The sequence below is a fragment of the Otolemur garnettii genome, unplaced genomic scaffold, assembly GCF_000181295.1.
Source record: "Otolemur garnettii isolate 467f Iridium unplaced genomic scaffold, OtoGar3 scaffold00017, whole genome shotgun sequence".
Taxonomy (NCBI): domain Eukaryota; kingdom Metazoa; phylum Chordata; class Mammalia; order Primates; family Galagidae; genus Otolemur; species Otolemur garnettii.
This window is the reverse complement of record NW_003852412.1, coordinates 24,122,665-24,142,753: the sequence shown is the minus strand read 5'-3', so window position 1 is coordinate 24,142,753 and position 20,089 is coordinate 24,122,665. Positions and strand designations below refer to the sequence as shown.

Below are 20,089 nucleotides of genomic sequence, written 5' to 3'. Positions count from 1 at the left end.
GGAAAAAAAAATCATAAAGAAAGGAGATTCAATATGTTAAAAGTACCAGGACTATTTTGGGGGGGGGGGGTGGATAGAGTCTTACTTTGTCACCCTGCATAGAGTGCTATGGCGTCATCATAGCTCAGAGCAATCTCAAACTCTTGGGCTCAAGTGATCCTCGTGCTTAAGTTTTTCTGTTTTCAGTAGAGAAACAGGATCTCGCTCTTGCTTAGGCTGATCTCAAACTCCTAAGCTCAAGCAATCCACCTGCCTCAGCATTATTTATTTTTTACACAAGTCTTTATTAAATGACCTTGTTCAAATGAATTACATATGTTGACTCAGAAGCAAAGTCCAAACTGAAGCTCTATCATCCATCTGTTATGGAAATACAAAATATAACACAATGCTTTCCATGTTCAAGACAGACAGAAGCCTACTGAACACCCAATGCAATGTTGTTTGTTCTTCTGAGACTGTGCATTCATACCAAGAGCAGAGATCTGGAGTCAACTGATATTTATTAAGCCTCTATTATATGTCAGTTCTTATATATACTCTATCTTATGGAAGCTTCACAGAAATTCTTAGAAATCTAAGGACCAAATATATATACATATTTGGAGATGAGGAGCCTGGAATCTAATTCAAATGTTTTGACTTCATGCCCAGCGCTATTCATATCACGCCTCAGAGAACAGAGATACTTAATAAGAAAGAAAAATAGAAAAATCCATTATAAACAAACTGCATATATAATTCTTTTTATAATTTTTATAATTCTCCAGGTATAACAGTTTAGGCTCCATGAGCAGACCTTGGTGGGACTCTGCCTTTTTCAGTGCTTTGATAGACTTAGCCACGTGGCCTTTGGGAGCAGCTTACTACTTGTGACATACTTAGAGTAACCATCTTTTCTCAACGTTCTTCATTTCTGAATCTAAATCTGTAACACCATATAATTCTAGTAGAACATTCACTGTGTGTACAGTATTGTGTATCTTATATACATATATCTAAAAGATAAACTCCATTTTACCAAGACACTTTGGCGGTTAAGATAGGCTGAACAGCAAGCAACCTCTAACCCTACCAGCAATGAAAACAGCAAGTGACACCTACTGAGTGTGGGTGTTTAACATCTATCACCTCGTGCTGCTCATAACTAGGGTCATGAGGAATAACACACTAGTGTTGGGTAACCTAAATCTTAATTTTATGCCCATAAGACAAATCAGAAATTCAGGCTATTATAGTAAGACATTATTTTCCAGATCAAGCATGCTTAAACTAAGGTTAGAACACTAAAGTTTATGACAGCAGTTAAGATCAAAGGAATAAACAAAAATCATTTATGAACAGTAGTGTAACTCTTCATTTTCTCTAATAGTAAGAGAAGGTCATAAACACATTTTCCAATGCTCAAGTCCAAAAGTATGGTGAAGTTAATAGCAAGAGCATTATTACTAAAGTTTCACAAATTGAAGGTTTGAACACCAAACTCTGAAATTTTCATCTACGCTCAGAAGCTAATAGAAAAATTTTATAAAAATTAAATTATATTTTCGTATGTATTAAAGTTTTTCTTTGCACATATGCAAAGAAAGCAAGCGTACTTGGAAATACAATAAAATGTTACTGATATCCATATCAGAGTACTAACACTGTGGATACTTGTGCTCTCCTTTTATACTTTCTTTGCATTTCTCAGACTTTTTATGCTCCCTGGGAGATATTCACAGCTAGTTTTTTGCCAATCCACCATTCCTTACAACATCTTCTGCTAGTTTATTTCCCAAGTAAGAAAAATAGTCTCATTGGACTACAGAAAGAGTATGTTCCACCTTATAGTTCCCATTTTCTTATGAAACTGAAGTTTTAATGACCAAATTACAAGGCACTTATTAGGTTATGGGAGCCTCTGAGAAGCTCAGCTCTGCTAGTCCATTTGTAGGTCTAGCCTTACACCCACAAGTCAGAAGACAATGGACATTAGAGCAATTGGTTTGTTAATTAAAAAATGATCTGTGGCAAATGATTGATTTTCTATAAGTGATTAAATTAAGGATGTAGTGACAAAGTGAGCCAGAAAAGTTGCTGAGTATATTGGAATTATCTAAATATTTTTGTGATTATTTCACCTTGGAATTCTCTTCAAAAGAGAAAGTCATAGTAATTATGACATAATCACCATGTGATAATTATGACAGAATTTATAGTGTTTTATATTTTTAAGATAGTTATAATTAAATACTAATCACACCTGGACACATAAATACTTCATTATCATGATTAATTAAGCTATTTTTCCCTCCCTTAACAGTTGAACCAATAATAATTTGGTTCTCTCTTTCAGGTTTTAGAAATAAACATCCAACGAGAGTCAAGAGGGAAGAAATAAAGGGAAACACATGAACTGGGGATGACAGTGGTGTTTTGTTCAATATAGGTCATGACAGAGTACCATAAGCCATGGATGATATAAATACCAACAAAACCCATTCTGACAAGTAACACCCAGACCCAAAACAAAGGCCTCTCTGTGACCAGGATGGTGGTCTGGAAATGAAGCAGGCCAAGAATCGAAGACACAGACAAAAAGTACATCTTGGCCTGCTACACACCATCGATGGGAAATCTGCTCCCCTTGATGACGGCCTGATGTTAAGAGCTCTCACTGCTGTCTAAGTGTGAGTGAGCATGCGTTGGAGGCTGGGCCTCTGATTCAACAACCCACTCAAAACATCCTTGAGAGAGACACATAAGTGAAGGGTAATGAAGAGTTTCAAAACAAAAATGAAAGACATCTTTCTACGCAGAATTACATGAGGGCAAGGCTCTGCCCTGATATATTTAACTTACGGTCTTTTCTTCAAATCCAAATACACCAAATGGAGAATCATTTTGTGGAACAACAACAGTTAGCACAACATCATCACCAAGTCTGCCTCCTCCAGCCACACTAACTAAGGAGACAGTGAATGTCTCCATGGATTCAAATTCGGCGTCATCAATGATCGTGATTTCTATCATCTCAGTAACCTGTGAAAGAAAACGGGGGAGGGAAGAAATAATGTAACAACAATTTCTGCTTATATATATTTTATTTTTTCAGCTGAAACCTAGAAACACGGTACCAAGAAAAAGTGGACCTTTCTGCATCTTGTATTCATCATACAGTCAGCACTCAGGTTTACAGATGAGATACATTCCCGAGACATCTTTAGTTCAGATTTGTTTGTAACCCAGATCCTTGATAACAGTGCATATATGGTAATAGTAACAATAATACTCTAATGAGTCATATGTGGCAATAATAATACAGTGTAATACTGTAATAACAATAATAGTACCCCTGTACTGTAATAAGTTACAGAAACCACCCTGCTCTTTCTTTCAAGTTAAGGAAACAGAACATAAAAGCAAATTCATTTAAAAATTTTAAATAAGAGAAATTTCTAATACTCTAACCAAACCAGTATTAACCTTTCATTTCAGTAACTAATCCCGTGTGCTGGTTAGGAGTAATGGCTGCTTTCATTGGAGCACTGACCCTCATGGGTTATAACACTCTCACTTCATCTTTATAATCATTCCAACAGTCCAGCAACTGAAGCCTAGTGCTTTCCCAATGAGTGTTGGCATCTGGCCTATCTCCCAACACTTAATTATTGCTAGTTTCATTTCCACTGTAATCACCTCTCTTTTCTCTGCAGGCTCATCTGGACATGAAGTAGACTTTGGCTTTGGAGGTATGGTCATAAGGGTAAACACAGATTCACAAATCAAATAAAAAAGATAAGACCAAAGTGATGTTGAGTGTAGCTGTTAACATAAAGATGGTGTGCCAAGACACCATGGGTTTGTTTACATGCACTGAAAAAAATAGTTACCAAGTATTAATTTAATTATTTCATTGTAATTTATCCGTATGGGGAGCCCTGGGAGGCTGTTCCTAAGTATGGAACATGTAAGTCGGGGACTGCCTGTACTTTTAAAGTCATTTATATTTATAGCCTTACAAAGAAAGAAATTTACAAAGTCTATTATTTTCAAGATGAAGAAAATTATTTATGCAATAAAACACAGTATTATTTATAGATACAAAAAACAATGAATACTTATTCTCAAATAAAAATTTTATAAGTGCCATGCAGGCTTTAACAACCATTGCACAAACATAAAATGTAGTATGCATGGTATTAATATTTAACACGATATGAAATAGAACCATAAAAATTATCAGTCTTCTGCAATTAAAATAAATCTCACTGATTTCTAATATTGTTCTTGTAATGTAGGTAAAAAGAAAGGCAGGATGAAAACCCAAATTTAGTTCATCTCTCTGGATCCATGTTACAAAGGTTTTTATAAACCTACAAATAAATAAAACTTGGTCCAGCTTGTGATTTCACTATTGGTCATAAAAATATCCCAGGTGTATTTAAAATCTTTTTCTGTATCCAAGTTAGAAATTTCTGTACTTTGACATAGACATTTACCAGAAAATGAATTGTTTCTACCTAAATCCACCCAAAAGTTTCAACAATGGGGAAAAGTGAGGAATGTGGACATCGTACTCAGACGAGGAGGAACCTGAACAAAATCAATGTTAAAGTGGATGTTCACTAACACGTCCACACTTCAAATCTGTCCTGTGGAATCCAGACTGCCTTCCTACAGGTGCAGACTTTAGGAATAATCATGATCCTAAGATGCTAATAAATGATGAGACTTCAGCTTCATGTGCAGAATAAAGTGCTAATGGTATAACTAAAGTTGGGAACCTGCGTCAATGAAAAATCAATTATTTATTTGTTTTTAATGTAAAAATCTCATTTCTGCATTCCATCTTTTTAATAGGAAATGTTTCAAAGTTCTACATCAATTAAAACATCATGATTTCAAAAATATTACTAATTGGGCCTTCTGCACAGATAAATCCACGTCTGTACATTTATCTGTTATCAGCGTTTACTGTCCCCCTCCCCCCAGGGGCAGCTATTAATAAGTGACATACACAAGGCAAATTTGTCTAAGGAAAATCAGGCAACCTGCAGACCTATAGACAGATGCTTCTATTTGAAGTTACTAACATTTTCATGGTTGTTCTTTTCCACTTATTGGTAAAAAATACTTTATACAACACTTTAATCTTACACATCACAAAATGCCCAGTTTATAAAACCAACAACCCTTGAGGATTATTTTATAATTTTTAACATTCCCTAGTCTAAGTGTTATTTTTTTATTTGTTTGTTTGCATTTGTCTCTTTAATTTTTTTAAATACTGACATGAGTTCAGATTTAGGGGAAGCTACAAGAACTAAACAAGGAATTCTTTTCTTTTTTTTTTTTACAGTTTTTGGCCAGGGCTGGGTTTGAACCTGCCACCTCCAGTATATGGGGCCGGTGCCCTACTCCTTTGAGCCACAGGCGCCACCCAAAACAAGGAATTTTTTAAGTTTTAACTATTTTGTTCCTTTTCTATCATTTTCATCATTTTTTTTTTTTTTTTTTTTTTGAGACAGAGCCTCAAGCTGTCCCCCTGGGCAGAGTGCCGTGGCATTACAGCTCACAGCAACCTCCAACTCCTGGGCTCAAGCGAGTCTCCTGCCTCTGCCTCCCAAGTAGCTGGGACCACAGGCACCCGCCACAACGTCCGGCTATTTTTTGGTTGCAGCCATCATTGTTGTTTGGCGGGTCCGGGCTGGGGATTCAAACCCGCCACCTTAGGTGTACGTGGCTGGCGCCTTAGCCGGTTGAGCTATAGGCGCCGAGCCCATTTTCATCATTTTTTAAATTGTAATGGGCAGTTTGGATATGAAGTAAAACATGTGCATGCTTTTAGTGTAAATTCTAAATAAATATCCATATTTACTAGCTTTAAGAGATAAATAGAGTCCAGGCTTGGTAGCTCACGCCTGTAATCCTAGTATTCTGGGAGGCCAAGGAGGGTGGATTGTTTGAACTCACAAGTTTGAGACCAGCCTGAGCAAGAGTGAGACCCTATCTCTACTAAAAATAGAAAAACTGAGGCAAGAGGATTACTTGAGCTCAAGTTGGAGATTGCTGTGAACTATGAGGCCTGGACTCTACCCAGGGCAACAGTTTGAGACTCTGTCTCAAAAAAAAAAAAAAATAGAAAGAAAAAAAAGCCAGACCACATCTCTACTAAAAATAGAAAAACTGAGGCAAGAGGACTGCTTGAGCCCGAGTTGGGGGTTGCTGTGAGTTATGACACCATGGCACTCTACCCAGGGCAACAGCTTGAGACTCCATCTCAAAAAAAAAAGAAAAAAAGAAAAAGATAAGTAGAATAAAAGGTAAAAGAAACTAAACATAGCAATACCCAAGTTCATCAAGCAGTTTGTCATACATGGTTAGTCATCTCTAAATCAGTTATTATCCTGTTTTGTAACTTCTACAGAATCAGGTGAGGTCATTCAGAAAAGGGCGAGAGTCTTGTCTCTTACTGTTCTCTTCCTAAGCCCATTAATAACTTGTACGTTAATTAATAATGTTTCCATTCCTTGACATAGAAACATATAGAGCATATTATACTTAGCAATCACTAATGCACATTCATTTGATGGACTCCTATAAAATGCTAATATGTTCATGATGAGCGTACTTGGCCATCTGCAAATTCAAGAATCCCGTGGGATGGCTTAAAGTCTTCCAGGCCAGCACTGTCTGATGTTGCTTTCCAAGAAACGTTCACTGCAGCAAAGTTTCCAGCCAGCCGGACTACAGGAACTTGAAGAACATTCAAGGGTGGAGACGCCTCGTAGGCGGTAATAACTCTGCCAACATCCTGTAAGCAAAGAATAAAAGCTGAAAGGCAAAACACCAGGGATAACTCTCACAAGTCATCACTTCCTAAATGTTGTAATTTCTGCCTCACCTCTTACACCTTTCCTTCCAAGTGGAAATTAATACTTACATTACAGATGTTCAGAACTCTTACACTTAAATTTAATGAAAATAAATTTATTTAATCCTTTGGTCTAACTTAAAGAAAATTAAGAATTAGTTTCTCAGATAAATTTGGTTACTTGTATATTTTTAAATATCCACAAGCAAAGCCAAATATTTTGCAGAAAAATTGTAGAACACTGGCCAAATCAGCAGAAGTAAGCTTCTATATTACTATAAACACATGAAAGTTCATCTCACTCCAGTAACATGAAACATAAAGATCCCTCGGGGGTCATCATTTTCTTCGATGGTTATCTCAGCTATTTCCATTCCAGGCTTCTTCACACTTGGCCGTCCTGCAGAGAAGTCCGAATTCACTGTGTTCACCTCGGTGATAACGACCATAAATCCTTCCTCCAACTCTGGAATGTCATCCTGTGGGTGAGGGAAGGACATGGGGTTTCATATTTTTTTTAAAATACTTGATTTGCATTAGAAACTTGATAGTTTTCATAAAAAATAAACAACTTTGTCCACAGAGGTGGGCAGTTCTATTGCACATTAAAAAGACTTCTGTTATATTTTAATACATTATCCCTGACAGCTTTAGAATCTTTGAGATATTCAAGCTTAATTGTGATGTTTTAATAGAATCCACCTATTCACCAGCAAATAAAATAATTTTCAAAAATCTGTCTTCAAATTCTGCCCACATTCTATAGAATGTTTTATATATACAAAATCCTAAAGGAAATTTAGAAGACGCTGATAAATGCTACATATATTATAAAAGTGAAAGCCCCACACGTATGGCTCTTGATGTAATCCAATATTTTAGTTAATTTTTAAAATGTTTTTATTATAGAATAAATAATAAATAAGTAGTGACAAATTTCCAAAGGAAAAAAAATACACATTAAAAAGAAATACTCCTCTCTTTTCCATCTCTCTTTTTTTTTTTTGAGACAGAGTCTCACTATGTTGCCCTCAGTAGAGTGCTATTGCGTCACAGCTCACAGCAACCTCAAACTCTTGGGCTTAAATGATTCTCTTGCCTCAGCCTCCCAAGTAGCTGAGACTACAGGCACCTACCACAACACTCAGATATTATTTTTTGGTAGTTGTCATTGTTTTAGCTGGCCCGGTCAGGGTTCAAACCCGCCAACCTGGGTATATGTGACTGGCACCCTACCCACTGAGCTACGGGCACCACCTCCATCTCTTATGTTTTTTTCTAGATTGTTCTCTCCAGATGACACTCTTACCTAGTATCACTATTAGTAACACTAATATTAGTATTTAAATCATACTAATATTCATATGTTATACTGATATTTAATAATTTATATTTTATTGTACATATTATATAATATTAATATATTATGTACATAATATGTAAATATAATATTTTATAATTATTAACACTAAGACCATGATTACCAGTTCTAGTCTTTTAAGTATCATTACGGATATATCTACATATTTTCTTTCTTTTTCTCTCCTTTTGTATAATTTATACAGAGAGATCTAAATATAGACAGCTGAAACCAGATGTAAACCATCTGAAGACTAATTTCAAGTGAATTTATCATAAAATGAAAATACTGTCCTATCAAACCAATAATAAAAAAGACCAGATTGATTTGGTATTTCGCTCACTCAGCCCTTGGTTTAAAGTAACAAACTACCCAACATAACAGTGAGTTATGACATATAATCAATATAAATTCAATGCTTTGATGTTCATTAAAATAATATTCCAATTCAAAAATAAATACAAATAGTTAATTCATTTGTCATTTTTGTCATCCAGTTATAAAGTATGTATTCATTGTAAAATATTTAGGTGGGTGGGAAAATTGCAGTACTTAGCATCTTTCTGTTTAAAAAAATCTTCTTTAAAAAAGTTTTTACCGGGGATGAGGGTAAGAGGGTTTGGTAAGTTCCTGCCTATCAGACGCTATGCAGGGGTCTAGGACACACTTCTTAGGTGAACGAGACAACTATAACTTTGAACTTACCTTACAAACTGAAAAATGTAACCTAATCTCAGGCACCCTCATACTTATCCAAAATTTTTTTTAAAGTTAGCTCACAAAAAAAAAAGAAGTTTTTACCTGCAAGAACATCACAATTTTACCTTTAAGAGCATTTTCCTTTATATCATTTGCAACCTAGACTTACCGGCAAAATAGCAACTTTAACATAAGCTTCTTTTACGTTTTCTCTCATTATTATTCTTGGTTCTTGCAGAACATAATCTTCACTCTCAGTGGCTTGATTATTGACATGCAGTGAGAAATCGGGTTTAGCCATCAAGTGAATGGCAACATCCCCAAGCAGTCCTTTATCTCGAACTATTTGCAACTGGAGAATGGTGATGTTCTCTGTGAAAGAAACGGGCCTCAGGTAAATAAACGACTCTATGCTGTCACTGCTGTTCTAATCACTGGGGGTGGAATATTCTGCTCTATCCCTTTAGACAGTGAAGGACAGAGAAGAAAAATGAAGACAATGTACTACTCTGTGCTTCATTTGCCTTGTCCCCAAAGCTGAGCAGATAAGCTCTTGCACTGTATCCCTGTGCTCATCCCTCACTGATTCTCTAATGCGCCCCACTGTGTTCCACACTTCAACAGGTACCGCCAAGGTCTTAGGGAGGTAAGTGCCTATCAGATGTGGATAAGCAGAGATGAGAATTACAAATGCACTAACGATTCTTCAAAAAACACAATCATCAGTTAATGACCAATCATTATTTCAAGAGCAAATGTGTTCTTACAGTGATGTGCCTAACACAGGCACAGAGCATTTCACACCATTTATTTTTTATTGCATTTCTTAGATTTTTAACTGGCCATATACAATGAAAAAAACAAAGCTCCACTGTTCTATGAGTTCCCGATGACCAAATAGTATGTCTTTGTCCCCAGAAAACACAGTGCAATTCCTGGCACTTACTAGATGCTTCACAAATGTTTGCTGAATGAAAAAAGAAACAGATCATTTTATTTTATTGTACATCCATTGCTTCTGTTTTAATACATAAAGGCCCAGAAAAGTAACTACCTGGCATTTGTTTAAATCAACTATAAAATGAGAAGCACTTTAAAGTTAGATGTTCCTGGTGTTATCTGAGAATTTTAGAGCCTTCATATGGTATATTATAAACACATATATACTATATATAAACTTTTAAGTCAAATGACATTCATCTAAAAAAAAATCTCTATTTATTCAACAGCTGATATGAAGAGTTATTTAGATGAAGATCTAGGCATTCAAAGCAAGTTAAGGACTGATTTCTATCCACTTCACAGGATAAAATTTTTTAATTACTGTTTCAGGTTAAGCCATTAATACCTTTAGTATCATGTGCATTTCCCTGTGTTACCCCTTGTTCCCTGTAACAATTTAAAATCTATAGAGAGGAAATATGAGAGAAGAAAGAGAACAGATAAAAGAAGGATAAAAAAGAGAAAATAAAAGCCAGCCACCTCTAGGGCTCTGACTCAACTAGAATATTCACATTTCTTTTACAGGTCCTCTTTAAGTAAAAGCATCTCTTACAGCATTACTGCAAGGTAGTTACGTGATCACCAAATTTAGTAACAATGAAAAGGATTAGGTATGACCTGTCAACCTCAAAAAGTTACATGACGAGAGAAATGTACATTTCTTGTAAATACTACAGTTAAATTATCCAATAAAATATCTATTAAAATCTGAAAAATATTTAGCATGATTTACCTTTGGGCTCTGCCACTCTAACAAAGAGAGACTCCGTGTGCCAGCCCACCAAGCCGTAGGGAGAGTCACTGGGCAGAACAGTTAGGACAGACTTGTTTCTTTTCCCATCGATAGTAGCACCCTGGGATGGGCTCCTAACCCCTTCTGTGGTGATGCTGGTCAGTGTTACAGTCACAACCTCTGATAACTCTGGAATATCATCAGCAAGGACTGTCAGAGTGATTGTTGACAGTGCCTGGCCTTCAGTAAATGAGATCTAGAATTTTAAAGAAAAAAGATTTTGTTTATTCTGTAATGTTCACTGTGCAGTAAGAACACCAAAAAGTGTTTATGTTCTTTTAATATGATCACAACTTAAATAAAGACATATTTAAGCAACATGACATGATCCCACAAACCAAATGCATTTCACATTGAAAGTAGAAGATTCTTGGGCAAAAAAGAAAAGTAAGCCATGTCTAAAACTTAAGTTAATAAAACACATAGCCGAACTGTCATGTCCTGAAGACTGCCCTCTACTCTGATGCAGAGTGTGTAGCTTCTGTGGGAATCTGAAGCCTAGCTGCCATACACAAAGACCTATAAACGTAAAAGAAGGTGATTTACTAGTTTAAACATTTTTCTCTACAAAACTTTTGCCAGGATTGTTATTTCCTTCGGCTAAACTCTGAAAAGATGTATCATTTAATAACAAATCAGCCAAGAAAGTAGACAGAGAAAGACCAGGAGAGATCCAGCCGCAGCCTCTCTCTCCTTCTATGTCTCTGCTGTCTAAAGCAGTGATTTTCAACTGGTGAGCCATGGCAGGCCAGTGTGCCATGAGGGGATGTTAGGTGTGTCCCCCAAATTTTTAAAGATCATTAATTAAATTATTTTCTAAAGTTGAAAGCACAGTTAAGTATACTCTTTTTTTTTTTATCCACATAACTTACGTGTGTCATGGAAGTTTAACTATAGGTTCAAGTGTGTCATGAGATAAAAAGAGTCAAATCCAAATTTGCTAAACAGACACTGGAAGTCCTTGCTCACAGGGCTTCTGCCTGCTTCTTAAATGTCACTTCCTACAGTTTCTTGCTTCATTCCCACTCTCCAGCAGTTATTCACAACTACACTTCTATTTATAACAATTCAAGTTAGCATCACAGGCCCAGGCCTCTGTCCTGGCCAACATTCATCTCCCCACCTCACAAAGGCAACGGAGGAAAACAATTCAAGAGCTTTATCAATAAAATCAGAAGTCAGAAAACTGCGCACTGGCCAAATCCATTCTTCATAAATGAAGTTTCATTGGAACACAGGTGAACACACCACTGCACATTGTCACTGCCCGTCCCATGCGCTCATGTTGCTTGTACTGCCTACCACACACTTCTCAACCTTTCTGATCTCACAGCACACTTGAACCTATACTTGCACTTCTGTGGCACACCTAAATTATGTTGATCAAATAAAAGAGTAAGCAAAAGAATATACCTACTGTGCATTGAACTTCTTTAGAAGATAATTTAATTCATGATCTTTAAAAAATTTCATAGCACAGCAAAGATTCGCTCACAACTCACCAATGTGTTGAGGCACAGAGGTTGAAAATCACTGGTGTAGCACAATTGTGTTCACAAAGGCACTTGTGAAAGGACCACATGGTTCACAGAGACTAAGATATGTACAATTTGGGCTTTTACAGAAAAAATGACTACCCCCAAATAAAATAATCAATCCTCCCAAAAATAGAGTCTACTTTTAAGGTACTCTTGTACATTTAAATTAGAAATAGTTTTGAGCGTGTTTATATAAGAAATGTTAATTGGGGAAATATAATTCAGAACATACAGAACCTGAAAGACATTGATTAAGTAAACATTAAATGCAACCAATTTGCTATAGCTATACATGATAGCTCTAATCATCTTTCAAATGATGCAGGAAGCTACAAATGAACCATGATAAACATCTGGCCTTTTTTTGAAACAATTCCATGAGAGTTCTTTTAAAAGAAGTCTTCAGAGAATCAACTGAGCAAAATGCACAGAGCCAAAGAGATAGCCCTTCTTCCACCTAGGAATAAAAGACTCCCCAAACTTCTCCTTGTGAGTCACAGTTACTTCTTTGTCCTACTCTGATTTCATGTTGAATCTGTGCTCCAAGTAGACGCAGTCCTCCAGGAGCAGATAACGAGACCCTGGGCAGATGCTTTCCTTGGGCTGATGTTCCCAGGCCCCCACCTACTAGAAACAACAGCTACAATTTTTCTCTTTGGAAAATGCCCTCAGCAGTAATCCACAGGGCTCTATCCCACCCACAGGGTGGTGGGAAGTCAAGGACTGGTAACTGAGGATGTCACCGGCTCCAGCCCAGCACTGGAAGCAAATCCACAGGTCAGCCTGAGCTGCAAACTCTCCCACAGGTCAGCCTCCGCTGCAGGCTCTCCCACAGGTCAGCCTCCGCTGCAGACTCTCCCACAGGTCAGCCTCCGCTGCAGGCTCTCCCACAGGTCAGCCTCAGCTGCTGGCTCTCCCACAGGTCAGCCTCAGCTGCTGGCTCTCCCACAGGTCAGCCTCAGCTGCAGGCTCTCCCACAGGTCAGCCTCAGGTGCCGACTCAGAGGCCTGTGAACCAGCCTTCCCCTCTTCACATTCTTGCCATCCTTACAGATTTGTCTCCCTAAAACCTCTTGCCCACAACTCTAAATCTCAAAGCCTGTTTAAAGGAAGCCCATGGCATATTACTCCACGACTCTGGTCTACTTTTTCAGAAGTCTGGCTTTTTCATACAGACTTCTTCCCTATTTACTATCTTCATTTTATTTAATTCCTGAAGCCAAAAGCCTGCACAGTGGCTCACGTCTATAATTCTGGGAGGCTGAAGCAGGTGGATCGCTTTAGCTCAGGAGTTGGAGAACAGCCTGAAAAAGAACAAGACCCCTATCTCTACTTAAAAGTAGAAAAACTAGCTGGGTGTGGTGACAGGCACCTGTAGTCCCAGCTACTTGAGAGGCTGAGGCAAGAGGATCGCTTGTGCCCAGGAGTTTGAGGTTGCTATGAACTATAGCCTGGGCAACACAGTAAGACTCTGTCTCAGCAGTAAATAAATCCTCAAACCATGTTTTGATCCCCAGTTAAACTGGTTTTATTGATACAGGGTTACCCCATTCAAGGCTGGACAAGGGACCCCAGTTTTCCTAGGCCTGGGAAACTTCATGAAGGGAATGCGCTGACCTTTTGCCCTGAGATGGAGGGACTGCATTCATTCATTCTTCAATAATGTTCATTAACACCAAGTCCTGGCTGAATATAATTCTTAAGACCTTATACCCCTAGACCAGTAGATCTGAACCTTCCTAATGCCGTGACACTTTAATACAGTTCCTCATGTTGTGGTGACCCCCATACATAAGAAGTGGTGTCTCAATTCCTAAGACTATCAGAAATACATGCTTTCTGATGATCTTAGGCAACCCCTGTGAAAGGGGGAAGGGTTGTTCAACCCCCAAAGGGGTAGCAACCCACAGGTTGAGAACCACTGCCCTAGACAAAGGACCCACAAGGACTCTTCTGACTTGCATCTTTCCCACTGCCAGAAGCTCTAGGGTTTTTTAGACCTTCTGTCCAGAAGTTCTGGTGCTTTTCACTTCTTCTGTATTCCTTCCTATCTAATAAATCCTATCTTACCACTGATCTATGGTCTGTGAGTTCATTCTTCAAATCCCGGGACCAAGGATCTACTAAAGAAAGAAATTCCAGTAACATTATCTTTCTGACAATGTAATACAACCACAATTTGGCCCACTGATATGCTAAACCTTCAAAGGGACAGGTAATTTTGGTTTTGTAGAAAACAAGAATAACCACCACAATAACAATAAAACTAACCTTATAAAATTAATCTTGTATCCCTCTCTATGCTGACTGGGAGGAATCCATGCTGACACAAACTCAAAACACTCTATCCATAAGGCAGGGTTTGGTCCCATACATCAAATGTAATCATAATTAAAAGTGTGTTCTAAAATTTTGTAAATTACATACCACTCCTGAGGTAGGAAATACATCACTAACACTTCCATCAGCCTCCCATGCCACAGTTATCCGACCATATGTTCCCTTCAAGCGCTCAACGTTCAAGGTTACCAGGCTATCTTGCTCCATTTCTTCCACTTGCTTATATAATGAATTCTAAAAAATACAGAGGATATCACAAAAGGTTACTTGAAATTACCTGGCACTTTTCTTTATTTCATGTTGTTTTGTAGTTGCAAATGTCACAGTAATAAGCAACATGACATAGTAAATGAAAAATAATTAAAAAACTCTAATACAGGGTGCCAATGATTTAAAACACAATGTTTAAATAAGTAAAAGACTGGTGGCGCCTGTGGCTCAAAGGAGTAGGGCTCTGGCCCCATATGCTGGAGGTGGCAGGTTCAAACCCAGCCCTGGCCAAATAAATAAATAAATAAATAAAGGACTGAGTTAAACAAAAACATTCATTTTGGTAGGATTGCTTTTACTTTTATCTTCCTATTTCTACACTTCCCAAATTTTTCTCCATGAACCTATATTACTTTTATACTCAAAAAGCATGTATTTCTTTTCTTCCTTTCTTTCTTTCTTTTTTTTTTTTTTTTTTTTTTTTTGAGACAGAGTCTTAAGCTGTCACCCTGGGTATAGTGTTGTGGTGTCACAGCTCACAGCAACCTCGAACCCCTGAGCTTAAGAGATTCTCTTGCCTCAGCCTACCAGGTAGCTAGAAAAAGCATGTATTTTCTTAAAAGGATTCACAGCATGTATTAATAAAAAGCTGGTAGAACAGAAAGGATACAGAGTCAGGAGAACAGGGAAAACATTCCCACCGCGTAACTGTCCCGTCTTTCTCAGTATTTGTCTCCTGTTTGTAAAATTAAGAGTGTGGCCTTCATGGTCTTGATGTCCAAGGTCTCACCCAAGTGTGATGACATCATGAGAATTAAGGCACTCCTCTCGATCATCTGTAACTGTCTCTCATCCTTAAATTCACATCCTCTGAGATGTTCCTGTAGGCTACCATTTTTGCACTGATGGTGTTTGCCCTTAGCTCTTGGTCCTTACAACTGTCTTTCCTGTCAGAAATATCCCTTTCCTTCACGGTAGAATCCTTTTCTTTCTTTCTCACCTACGTTCCTTAACCTGTTCCCTCTGCTAATCTCCACCTCTATGTGACCCTAACATTCTTCACCAAACACAGGCGCTGTTCCTCCAAGTGAGTGTATCACTAGGATCCCTTCTTAAAATATCCCCATAGGCAATAAAGCAAACATATGGAGTGTAAGGGTTTCTTTTAAATCTTCTCATTAAAATTTGTCTTGTCTTTTTAGTATGATAATCTGAAAAGAGACTCCCCATTAATTTCTTAGAGCTTATGAAAGCTTCTATTTAGAATGCTAATTTAAGTAGCGATACTATCCTACAGTGGTATTTTACACAGCATTTTAACATATTGTTACAGATGTTACATAGTAATAAAATCTTGCTGGAGGCAATCAAACATTTCAGAGTAAAATGCCTTGATTTTAAAATATGCATATAATTTATTCACAAAAGACAATGCCTTGGGAAAAAAAAGCCTCTCTGGCACCATGCCCTCCATTAATGAGGCTTGATAAAATGAAGACTTAACACAGCCTGAAAATATTCAAGAAATTGTCGTCATCCACTAAATCTCATCATCTTGAAATGAGACTGTCCAGGCAGTAGAAGAATTCTACTGAATGGACTGAAGGAATCCCAAATACTCTCTATTGGGAAGGATTAAACAACAGTGATTTTATGATCCTAGAACAATTCTGGAGCTTGCTTCATCAAGAGTAATACACCATGTGTAGGCAGTTGAGGAGTAGAGCGCGCTCTCCACAACAGCCAGGCTTCCAGGTGAGAAGATGGAATCACGCAGAGTGCATGCTGCTTCTCACCCCAGGCACCCCAGCTCTGCCCTGCACACTCCCACAAGGCCTGGCGAAGGCCACGGGACGCTTCTCTTTCCTCCATGAACTTCTGAACCCAATGACAGCTTTGTACTAAGCAGCTCGTGTGTGTGTGCCAGGCACTCTTCTGGGCATGGGGCAAATCTGTGAAAGAAGCCATATCCTGGCTCTCACACCTTGCTGCTGAGGGGATTAGGTGTATCCTGTGGGACTCTGCTCAGAGAGGACTCTTAGAAGCTGGCACCTAGCTTCCTCTGGACTTCACCTGTGAGCTTTTTCCTTTAGATGATTTTGTTTTGTATTTTTTCAACTTTATTTTTTATTTTTCTTTTCTTTACTTTAAAAAATGTAGGGGATACATGTGTTCTTCATTAAATTTTGTGGTGCTGAAGTCAGGGCTTTTGGTGCACCCATCACCAGAATGGTGTATACTGTATTCAGTTGGTAGATTTTTGTCTCTCATCCCCTCCACTGCAATGGCATTGTTTTGTATCCTTTGCTGTGATACATCATAGCTGTGGGTCTGAAGAAATGCTGAGTTCTGTGAGTTCCTGCAGTGAATTGTCAAAGCTGTGCGTGACCACGAGGGTGCCAGACACAGAGCCCTGGCTCTTCACCTGCTGGACCCCACCTGCCCTGGATGCAGCTTCAGCCACAGTGGTCTCCTTGTTGCTCCAGATGGGGATGGGCAAGGCCTGCTGCAGGGGCTCTGCCCTTGCTAGTGGGCCCTCTACCTTAAATGTCCCTTCCCCTGGTAGGCACGAAACTCACTCCCTCATCCCCTACAGGCCTTTGCCCTCTGCCACTTACTCCACACAGCCCTCCTGGAGCTTCTTATTTCCATTCCTCCTCCCACAACCTCCACTCCCTCCCTGCACTCCCCATCTGCCTTTCCTGCCCACCTTTCTCCCTGGCACTTAACACCATCAGGAGCGGGACATACTTGCTCCCATCTTTGTTTATTGTCTATATGCCTTTGCCCTTTCAAAAATTTTAAAGACTATAAAAATAAAGAATTTTACCTTTCATTTTCTAACATGACTCAGCATCTGAAGCAGTGACTAGACATAGTGTTTATTAAGTACATGCTGCTGCGTGAAATGATGAATGTCTGAGTGGGTGGGCTTGTGCCCCAGTTCCGGCCAATGAGACTAAAGGAGATTTCTAAGAGTTTTTTGGAATTTTTTCCCTTACTTTGGGGTTACGTAAAGCATCTCTCTCCCACTGGTCATGAGTAAGAAAGCTGTAGCCCTACCATAACATCAGCTACAAGCAACCAAATGAAGGATCTGTTTCTCATATTGGCAAAGTGGAGAGACAAGAATCTGAGCGTGGCGACCCACGAGGGAGTATCCAACCACCCCTGAGCCCTCCTTCCATGTGGATACGTTTTTAGTGTGTGAGACATGAGTTAGGTTTTCCTTACATGAAAAATATTTCAGAGAAAGACTCATGATAGCTGCAGCTATTACCGAAGTTAAGAGCTCAGAATACACTTTGCAAATAGGACTAAATGATGTAAATGAATGGGTGTCTTTTGCTTGTGGATAAAGGAAAATGAAATCGAAGCATAGGAGTGACCTGGGAAGATCTGCGTCATTCTTCTTCCTCAAGAAAAAGCATCTACATGTGTGCAATGCATGTATGATTACAAATCTCTCTCCTAGGCACCCCCTTCTCTCTCTCCCTCTCTTCTCTTCTACCCATAGAAGAAAGTATATAATAGCACAGTAATATATTTGCATGTGATGTGTCTGACACCACATAGCACAGTGTACCTAGAATTGATTTCGTTATAACCCTTCAGTAATAAGGCTAATAGCAGAGCCAAACTCCTGGACCAAGACTAAGTGGCAATATTTCAAATTCAATTTTATAAAAGAGAACAGAAACATATCCCTCCCCCCACCCCAAAAAGAAAAGAAAAGAATAGAATAGAATAGAATAGACTAGGTCAAGTTCACTTGGAGAGTCCAGTGTGTTATACTACAACTCACCTTAGGATGCAAAGTAGCAGGTGAGGCAGGGGAAGGAAAGGGACAAAGTCTCAATATACTCAAAGTATGACTCACTGAGTGCTAATAACAGCTAATACACAAACACAATAAATAAATCATCTTGACTGGTCAGTGTGGGATCTTTGGTGTCATTACCTGAGCAAATGCAACAACTCCATGGGCATCATCATTAGACAGAATAGTTATTGTTACCGAGCCATTAATACCAATCTCTGCTCCTCCTTTTGGATTTTTAAGCTGCACTTTGAAGGATTCTTCTTCCTCTGGAACTTTATCATCAAGGATATTTACTACTATTGTAGCTTCTTTGTCACCAGGTTCAAATATCAGTTCACCTGAACTAGCATAAGAAGTATATATAAAACAAGTTAACTACAACAAATTCAGGATGCATACATAGTAGATTACCTGCAAAATTATCATTACATTGATTCATATTAATGGTTTAGAAAAATCACATTTCATATTATTTACAAATCCATTTTAATCCAAAATATTCAAATGATACTGATTAACTTGGTAGAACAGGCATTAGAAGTATGAATAATAATCAAATTTCTGGCTAATAAATAGCTCTCATATTTTGTATATTTTTTCAGTCATGAAATAAAAACTTAGAAATTAGGTGCCATACAAAATTACGGCGAGCATAAAGACACATACCGTAAAATGCTGAACCTACCTAGGGATAAAATCAGACTGGCTGGAGACGTAGGCTAGCTCGTATATATGCGAGGGGGTAGTTCCCACTAGAGTGATTAAATTCTTGCTTGAATTAAGGGAATCTACTGTAACAGAAGCTGCATCGTAAGCAGAAGGTGCCTCCAGAACAAAAGAGAACTGATTCAGTTCTGAATTCCAGCAATAAAGAGCAGACGTATCTTGGCCCATAAGAAGTAAGTGGACTGCAGGAAGGAGAGAAAAGACAGCTCAGGTGAAATGTAATTGTCACTGGCCACTCTCCCTGTATCCGGTCCAGAGTAAAACCTTTCTAACTCTCAAAGTTCCAGTGTGATTTCTGAAGTGCTGTCATATGATTCAATTTCTGAAATAATACAATACAAATAATAATTTTTAAAAGGTGTTGGACAATCAAACCAGACTGACAATGCATGCACACTGATTTAAGAAAAAAATTAGCTGGTAAAACCCACACAGATTTTGAACTCTTTTGTATTCATCTCAATATTTATTTACTGAATAGCATAGTAGGATACTTTTAGGTGAAAACTAACCATAATCCCACCATTAAACGTTTCTCCTGTATATTTTCCTTTACAGTTACAATCCATATGAATGTGCAACTGAGGGTTACAATGTCAATTCCAAAAACACTTTTAAATCTTACACTATATTTGTAGTACATACAGTTTTATATGTTGCCTCATGGCATTCAAGTTAATATTTTAATGCACAGACAAAACCTATAGGGTTGATCTCCAAAGTTTATTGAATAATTTCCC

The 20,089-nt window shown here is 38.1% G+C and overlaps 1 protein-coding gene across 1 annotated transcript in view; it reads right to left on the bottom strand.

Annotated features, from left to right (window-relative positions):
* Window positions 1-20,089, bottom strand: part of ADGRV1 (adhesion G protein-coupled receptor V1) — a 552,089-nt gene that overhangs the window by 371,834 nt on the left and 160,166 nt on the right. Inside the window, exons 51-58 of the mRNA XM_012802802.2 lie at window positions 19,309-19,531; window positions 18,762-18,966; window positions 14,678-14,824; window positions 10,654-10,909; window positions 9,088-9,290; window positions 7,162-7,338; window positions 6,617-6,799; window positions 2,845-3,024 (exon numbers count right to left, since the gene is read on the bottom strand). Coding sequence (XP_012658256.2) covers window positions 2,845-3,024; window positions 6,617-6,799; window positions 7,162-7,338; window positions 9,088-9,290; window positions 10,654-10,909; window positions 14,678-14,824; window positions 18,762-18,966; window positions 19,309-19,531 — 1,574 coding nt within the window. The remainder of the gene's footprint in view (window positions 1-2,844; window positions 3,025-6,616; window positions 6,800-7,161; window positions 7,339-9,087; window positions 9,291-10,653; window positions 10,910-14,677; window positions 14,825-18,761; window positions 18,967-19,308; window positions 19,532-20,089) is intronic.